Raw genomic sequence first — 8,679 nt, forward strand, 5'->3', positions numbered from 1 at the left:
AAACTACTTAAACTGTACATGATAAAATGAAATATCAGTCTCCAATCTGTTTTTGTGCTGTAATTAGTACCAAATATGAGATGTACATCAAACACCGAAGATATTCTATAAAATTATTGATAAATTTTGTTGCTTTGAAGTCCAGTCATACAGTTTTATGCTCTGTTTTAGGTCTCATACAGCTAATGTATAGAAAAACTGCTTAAACTCAACATGGCAACCTTAAAAACATCTGTCTCAGATCTCTGTCTTTATTCTCCAATTACTACAAGACTTCAGCTTTACGCTATCTTTTTGGTCTCCTCCAGCTACTGTATATGAAAACTACTTAAACATAATGTGAAAAATAAAATATTCATCTCAAATCAAACTAGATTGCAGAGTTATTTACAAAAACTTCACTACTATGTACAATCATTAAAAATTTGTTCATTTTGAAGTCCAGTTTTACAGTTTTATGCGCTGTTTTTGGTCTCCTCCACCCACTGTGTATGAAAACCGCTTAAACGCAACATAAGGAACTGAAATATTTGCCTCAGGTCCTTTTTGGTGCTGGAATTAATATCTGATTGAAGAGTTATTTCCAAAAACGTACCTAATATGTAAAATTATTCTTTTATAGTTCAGCTTTACAGCTTTTTGCTCTGTGTTTGGTCTCCTCCAGTATATATGGGAGGCTATAAATCTCTGTAGAACTGAGAATTTGGTGATTATTTCCTGTCAGATTACAACAAGTGACTGCTGTCGTATTACACATTGATTTGATCTGTCGTTATTATAAAAATAGAGATTAGAGGTGTTTTAAGTTAAAACTGCATTCGGCATTGTTGTCCGACATTACAGCTGTATGAGTTGTTGATGCAACATTTACCCCCCCAAGCATGTTATCTTAAATTTATAATGATTTTCTTCCGTCTGTCTTTTAATTGAGTACTTGTCTGTTTCAGGTCTAAATTGAATGAGTTGAAATTATCTGTAAAAATCAGAGATTCTGCTGTTTTACTGGGTTGAAATTAAGATTTTTTTTCTTTTTAACACTGCAGCGAATTCAATTTAATACCTGCTTCATGATGGAACTGGTCAAAATGTAAACACCTGTAACACCCCACATTGTTTCAGTAACTCCTAATGATAATTAAATTATCGCAGCCTAAAATCGTGTCTGAAAAATTAAGGTTAATAAAACACGTTAAGAGCATCAGGATATATGTGCTGGTATCTGAGCGTCATTTACAGCTTTTATTTCTTTATATTTAGTCAGAGTTCACATTAAGAAGAGCAGAATTGTCAGCTGCTGGAAATATTTAAATGCAGAATTAGTTTGGATCAGTATAATGTTGTAAATATGAGTTTGAATGAGGTTTGGAGTGTAATTTAATCTGATTATTTCACTTTTTAATGGCCGAGCTGAATTAGCATTTCCGCCTGAAACGTCTAAATGGAGCTTTAACTGTTGAGGAAAATGAGGAAAAAATATGTGTAACATCAAGGTTATTGATATTTTAATGCATTTATATTCAGATTATTGATACTTTTGTACATTAATATCCATGTTTTGGGGTTTTCTGCACATAATTATTTAGATTTTTTTGTTCTTTTGTGTGTTATTTAGTTTTTTTTATATTATTCTGCAGTAATATTGCAGGTTTTTGATACTTTCAATGGAGTTATCCAGGTTATTGATACCTGTACGCCTCAATATTCAGGTTTTTCAGACATTTTGCAGTGCAACATCCAGGATTACAACGCTTTCTGTCTTCTGAACGGTTTCCTGTCATTTCTGTTTATAAATTTATGATTTCATGTTCTAATTATTTCTTTAAAAAGTTTACACAAGTCAAATTTATTAAATATTTAGAATCATTGTAGGTGTTTGTGCAGGACAAGAAAACTCTTCTTTAAAGAACATGGAAATATTTTGTTTGGATCTGTAAAATATTATTGTAAATGTTAGTTTGAATAAGGTTTGGAGTGTAATTTAATCTGATTATTTTACATTTTAATGGCCAGGCCTTCACTTGAAACATCTAAATGAAGCTTTAACTGTTGGTGAAAAATATGTGTAACATCAAGGTTATTGATACTTTAATGCATTTATATTCAGGTTATTGATACTTTTGTACATTTATATCCAAGTGTTGGGTTTTTTGTGCATTATTATTTAGTTTTTTTGTTCTTTAGTGTGTCATTATTTAGATTTTTTTATATTATTCTGCAGTAATATTGCAGATTTGTTGATGTTTTCAGTAGAAATTTCCAGGCTGTTTATACCTGTGTGCCTCAATATTCAGGTTTTTCCTACTTTTACACATTTTTGCAGTGCAACATCCAGGATTATGACACTTTTTTTCTTCTGAAGTGTTTCCTGTCATTTCTGTTTATAGATTTATGAATTCATGACTTAATTATTCCTTTAAAAAGTTTAAACAAATTTAATAAATATTTATATTATATTTAATAAATATTTAGAATTGGTGTTTGTGCAGAACAAGAAAACTCTGTAGTGTTTTTTAAAGGAGATGGAAATATTTAAATGCAGAATTAGCTTGGATCTGTATAATACTGTTGTAAATATGAGTGTGAAAAAGGTGTGGAGTGGAATTTAATCTGATTATTTTACTTTTTAATGGCCGAGCCTCCACCTGAAATGTCTAAACGGAACTTTACCTGTTGAGGAAAGTGGGTTTTTTTTTGTTTTTTACAGCTGCAGGTTCTCCGTAGAACCCAACAGAGCAGCTCTCTAAAAGATCTTCCACTGAAGAACGTCAGCCGGTCGGTTCCGTATTAATAAAACTAGCTTTTAATGATACTTCATGTTCTGTGCAGAAACGCACTACAAAGATTACATCTGATCAACATAGAAAACAGTCTGGAGTTGGATATTTGTGGTTCTAAATAAGGTCCGCGGCCCCGGCGAGGCCCCAGTTTGATATCCGGTTGGTCCCGTGAATAAATAAAAGCGCCGCTACACGTTCGTCATGCCGCGCTTCAGCTCGTGCAGCTCCAGCTGGTTCTGGCTGCGGAGCCGACAGTCTCGGACCGCCGCCTCGGCCCGCTGCAGAACCGTCTGCTGTAATCCGTTTAGATGAGGGCCGGAGCCGCTCAGGGGTCCCAGGGGCCCGTAGCCCGAGTATCCGGGCAGGAAGGGGGCGCCGTAGTACAGGTGCCGGGGCAGCGCCGGGCTGTGGGGGAACGAGGTCCGGGGAACCGGGCCCTGCTGGGGCCCCGACCCGGCGCCCGGTGCCGAGTCACTGCATCCTCTAGTTTTGTCCGAAGACGTGGCGATCTCAGCCAGAGACCAGAGTTTGGGTTTGGGGGTCGGGTTCAGGTTCTGGGTGGCGCCGCAGGGCTCCTTAGACGACGGGCTCGACGACGACGTGAGGTCCGGTTCTGAGGCTCTGAGCGGGCCCTGGGCGGCGCCAGGAGGAGGGGCCCCCGGCGTGGAGGTGGGGCCTGGGAGGAGGCCCAGCCTCTGGTCCCCGGAGTCCTTAAAGTCCGGATCAGTGAAGCCGCGGTCGGTGTCGCTGCCGCTGTCGTCACGGAACATCAAACCACAGGAGTCCGAAGACCGGCGACCCACTGCAGGGAGAACAGAACAGAACGGGTCAGAGCAGAGCAGAACGGGTCAGAACAGAGCAGAACAGAACGGGTCAGAACAGAACAGAACAGGAAAAGAACCAACTGGATTAGAACAGAAGAGAGAATCTGAACAGAAACGATCCAAATGGGTCAGAAGACAACAAAACCAACGAGGCAGGAACACATGAGGACAAGACCGACTGGGTCAGAACAGATCTGAACGGGACAGAACAAAACAGAACCAAACCGGCCGAGTCAGACCAGAAAAGAACCGACTGGGTCAGAACAAGTTAAAACCGAACAGGTCAGAACTGAACAAAACGGGTCAGAACTGAACAGATGTGAGTCAACAGGAGCTTGAAGTCAAACAAAAAAATACAATTATTGATGATTTCCTCCACTGATTGATTATTTAACAAACTGAGTTCAGCTGAAACAAACATTAAAATCATGAAACTATATCAGAACTAATTAATCAGTTAATTGATCACTGATAGAACAATAATCATCAGTTACTGATTTTAAGGCTCGTTTTTAGCGGGAAAAACCCAAAACTGACAGCTCAGTGTGTATTGACTACAGATGAATCATTTTGTTTTCAAAATTTGCTGCAAATTAAATATATTCAAGAAACAGATTCAGACTGAAAAAAAAAGTATGTGGGACATCAAGATTATTGATACTTTAATTAGTTTAAAATCAGATTATTGATACTTTGGTGTGTTTATATTCAAGTTATTGATAATTTAATGCATTTATATTCAGGTTATTGATACATTTTTGCATTCATATCCAGGTTTTGAGGTTTTTTTGTGTGTTATTATTTAGGTTTTTGGTTCTTTTGTGCATTAATATTTAAATTTTTCATATTTTTCTGTATTAATATTGCAGGTTTTTGATATTTTCAGTAGAGATATCCAGGCTGTTGATACCTGTGTACTTTAACATCCAGGTTTTTCCTACTTTTACACATTATTGCAGTGCAATATCCAGGATTTTGATGCTTTTGTGTGTTTCTGTTACTGATACCTTCATTCGTGGACACTTTTGTGCTGGTTTTTAGTATTTTGTTTGTTAAAACCCATGTTTTTGGTACTTTAATGCATTAATATTCAGTTTTTTAATACTTTTGCATGTTAATATTTAAGTTTTTGTTATTTCTCTGTATTACTATCCAAGTCATTACTTTTTTACCTTAATATCCAATTTATTGCTACTTTAGTGCAATATTATTAATATCTCATCGATGTCAATCAATCCATCAATAGACAGGAGTTTTTTTTTTCCTGCATCACAAATACATTTACTTTCTCTGCGTGCTGCTTTTACTGCGTTGGAGTATTTTTAATGTGCAGTATTTCTACTTTTCCTGAAGCTTTTCCTGCACTGCAGTAAACAATCATAGGTGATGAAGAAAAAAATCAAACTGTCACATTTAAGCAGAATCTGATCTAATTTTCTTCCAGTCAGTTGATTAATGTCGCAGCCAAACGTTGTTTTCATTACTGATAAATCTGTTGATTAGATTTTGATTAATTGTCAGAAAATGGTAAAAAAAATCTTAAAAAAAGAAATAGTTTCTCGGAGTCCAAAGTTCAAAAACCCAAAGTTTGAGTTCACTGCTGCAGAAGATCTAAATAATTGAAATATAATGGTAAATTTTTGCATTTTTATTTGAAAAACCAGTAGAATTAGTCAGTTAATGAGCTAATTGATTCATTCTGGCAGCTCTAAAGGTGTTCAGTTTCATGTTGTGCGTCTACGTGTCCCTTTTCTCTCTTTGGTTTTTATTTTTGAGAACATTTTGACGGTAAATCAAACTACTAACTACAGGTGGAACAAATAAAAATCCTCAGCAGACGGGGAGAAAGACCTGCAGGTTTTTCGGAGCTGCTGCAGAACAAACGAGATGTTGTTGGATTTTAGCAGCGACGGCTTCTGACGCAGATTCATGTGAAATAATTCAGCTCTGGCAGAACTTCACTGCTCTGAAGGTTCCTCCGTGAACAACCTCGAACCACTTTGGCTGCTTTTATGTGGAGTTTTCGACTAATCGACCGATCGCTCACCGGCTTCGCTCTTCTGCTCCGTCGTCTCGTCTCCGCTGGGCTTCATCGGCTCGTCGTCCTCGTCGTTCCTCTCCAGGTCGATGTTGTCCTCGTCCTCCTCGTCCTCGCTCCGGTTCCGGGGCGTCCAGGTCATCTTGTTCTCCTTCTTCAGCCGCCTCCGGGCGTTGGCGAACCACGTGGACACCTGCGTCAGGGTCATCTTGGTGATGATGGCCAGCATGATCTTCTCCCCTTTGGTGGGGTACGGGTTCTTGCGGTGCTCGTTCAGCCAGGCCTTGAGCGTCGCCGTGGCGTCCCGGGTGGCGTTCTTCCTGTAGGTGGGGTCTCCGTACGGGTAAGGCCCCAGGGCCCCGAACGGGTGGTAGTCCAAGGATCCGGAGATGCCCGAGGACGGATCGTAACCTGGGCTCTGGAACAACAAAAACAAAAAAAACACATTAAAATCTGCAGCTTCTGGCTCCTGTTTGTGTTTTCCTCTTATAATTGCGTCTCTCTGCCTTCGTCTGCTGCAGATTTAGCGTCTCCGTCGCTGCTGAAGCTGCTTTCTCTCTTTCTTGGCAGCTCTCCTCTGCAAAAGCTATAATCTCAATGGGACTACCGCAGCCGAATAAAGGTTAAATCACAAGAAACGCACAAACAAAATCTAATTTGCACACAAAAAAACAGGCCAAAGTCAGCTCCTTTAAATCACACCATCAGGACATTTCAGATTAAAACACACGTTTACACACAGAAACATCTTAACAGATGTTGAGGGTTTTAAATCTGCTGACGTATAAATAAAGATGCGAGTTTAAGGCTTCAAGTTTTGAGATTTTACGACAAATTAAGAGTTCCTGCACAAAAAAAACTGAATGAAAAGAACAAAAGAAGAAAATAGAATGAAGTTGCTGTCAGATGATTTAAGGAGAAATAAAAGAATCTTCTTTATTTGAAATGATCAAACTTTGTGGAGAAATAAACGTGAAATTATACACAATTATTCCGGAAAAAAAAGGACTAAAAAAAGAACAGAAAGAGAAAGTAAACACGGAAGTTGCTGTCAGATGATTTAAGGAAGAAAGAAAACGATGCTTTTAATTTGAAATGTTATATATATTTTTAATCTCCAGCTTTAAAAACGTGAAATTATTTGAAAATGTTCGAGAAAAAGATGTAAAATTTCAAGAACAGAAGAAGAAAATAAACAGAAGTTTCTGTCAGATGATTAGAGGAGAAACAAATTAATAGTTTAATTTGAAATGTGATTTAAAAAAAATTTTTAGCTTCATAAAAAAACAAAACCATGAATTTTTTCGCAAACATTCCAGAACAAATGGATAAAAAAGAACAAAAAGAAAATAAACACGGAAGTTGCTGTCAAATGATTTAAAGGAAAAGATTATTAAAATGTCTCCAGCTTCGTAAAAAAATGTAAAAACTAACAAACAATCCAGAAAAATGTGGATTAAAAAATAATTTAGGTCATAAAGTCAAAACGTTCTAAATTTAGATTCGACTCTAATTGGAGTTGGGTGAGAAATAAAATGTCTCCAAATCCTTTTTACGCACAACATCTCTCCGTTTTCTTTCCTTTTACGCACCGAAAGTGACCCCTGGCTTTAACCACAATCCAGAACCAGAACCAGAACCCGCTCTGGTTCCGGTTCCGACACTCACCACAAACGAGTTGAGCGTGGCGGCGGCCCGCGGCTCTCCGCCGTACGGCAGGTGCGAGTTGAAGCCGGGAGAACTCGCCGATCCCGAGTACGGAGCGAAGGCGGAGCCCGAAGAGGAGCGTCCCAGCTCCTCCGTCCGCGGCCCCAGGATCACCCCGGAGCCGAAGGACGGGCAGGCGGAGTGCAGAGCCAGAGACACGGACGGCTGGAAGAGGAAACCCTGAGGATAAGCCATGGCGGGGCTTGGCGCGCTCGGAGCCGGACTTTTACGCACGGACGAAGTCACATCGGAGAGCGGACGGCGGGACGGAGGGAGGAAGAGGAGGAGAAGAGGAGCGGCTGAGGAGGCGGAGGAGCATCCAGGAGCATCGCAGGTTCACTTTTAGCGGCTTTCTGCTGCGAGTTTTCCGCTCCGGCTGCTGCGGAACTGAACTGCACTGAAGCCGCAGACAGACTGAAGAGAGAGAGACGGAGGGAGGAGAGAGAGGAGAAGCTGAGCTCCACCTCCAGCACGGATTATCACACATTTACTGCAGAAAAACACAGAAGTACCATCAAAAGTACTGCATGTAAACACACGAGTAAAAGTACTGCAGTATCCTCAGATACATGGACTTAAAGTGAAAGTAAATCCCTGCATCGACTTAATATTGTACGTAATTTAAACTCAGATTTGTTCTTTTCAGTGTTTAAATACTGTTGTGTTCAACTGCAGTCCAAAATATCAATAATAATAATAATAATAATAATAATAATAATAATAAAAAGTTTTGTTATTGAATTAACTAATTTAAGTGTATTTGGAGAAACTTAATTTTAAAAAAATCACATGTAATTATTCGTACCACAAGCATAGTTGCAAGATAAAAAACAAACAATAACAATAATTTATCAATTTTTAAGATTTTTTTTTAAGTTGCAAACTTTATTTTTAAGGTTTGTTAGTTTGATTGTTGCATCGACTTGATATTGTGAATAATTTCAACTTTTTAAAGAGTTTATCAACTTAAAAACTTTCTAATTATGATAATTTAGCACATAACACTTTAAATAATGTAGAAATACTTGTTGGAGCAGCTTGATGTTGACATGTTATCAAATTTAAAACTTTCTCTGCTACCAATCAGTTGACATTAACATCCAGTCTTTTACTACTTTTATGTGTTCATGTTCAGTTTTTTCACACCGTTGTGTGTTCATGTCCATGTTTTGGTCACTTTTGTCTGTTAAAAAACAGGTTTTAGACACTTTTGTGCATTAATATTCAGGTTTTTGAGAGTTTTGTACTTTAATGTCCAAGTTATTGGTCCTTTAGTGCATAAATATGCCAGTTTCAACACTTTTGTGTGTTAAATCCAGGTTTTAGATCCAGG

The 8,679-nt window shown here is 38.4% G+C and overlaps 1 protein-coding gene across 1 annotated transcript; it reads right to left on the reverse strand.

Annotated features, from left to right (window-relative positions):
• Positions 1–2,784: 2,784 nt before the first annotated feature.
• irx5b (iroquois homeobox 5b) lies at positions 2,785–7,766 on the reverse strand. Its single transcript, XM_023285343.3, has 3 exons — positions 7,308–7,766; positions 5,649–6,057; positions 2,785–3,579 (listed from the first exon to the last, which is right to left on the reverse strand). The coding sequence occupies exons 1-3, from the start codon at positions 7,539–7,541 to the stop codon at positions 2,966–2,968; spliced, it is 1,257 nt and encodes a 418-aa protein (XP_023141111.2). The 5' UTR covers positions 7,542–7,766; the 3' UTR covers positions 2,785–2,965.
• Positions 7,767–8,679: the final 913 nt, after the last annotated feature.

The sequence above is a fragment of the Amphiprion ocellaris genome, chromosome 3, assembly GCF_022539595.1.
Source record: "Amphiprion ocellaris isolate individual 3 ecotype Okinawa chromosome 3, ASM2253959v1, whole genome shotgun sequence".
Taxonomy (NCBI): Eukaryota; Metazoa; Chordata; class Actinopteri; family Pomacentridae; genus Amphiprion; species Amphiprion ocellaris.

Bases quoted from the DNA above. Each gene is read 5' to 3' on its own strand.
- irx5b (XM_023285343.3), bottom strand. From the start codon at position 7,541: ATGGCTTATCCTCAGGGTTTCCTCTTCCAGCCGTCCGTGTCTCTGGCT. The intron at 6,058-7,307 runs GTGAGTGTCGGA...TTGTTGTTCCAG, and splicing joins CCACGCTCAACTCGTTTGTG to AGCCCAGGTTACGATCCGTC. The intron at 3,580-5,648 runs GTGAGCGATCGG...TTCTCCCTGCAG, and splicing joins GGAGCAGAAGAGCGAAGCCG to TGGGTCGCCGGTCTTCGGAC.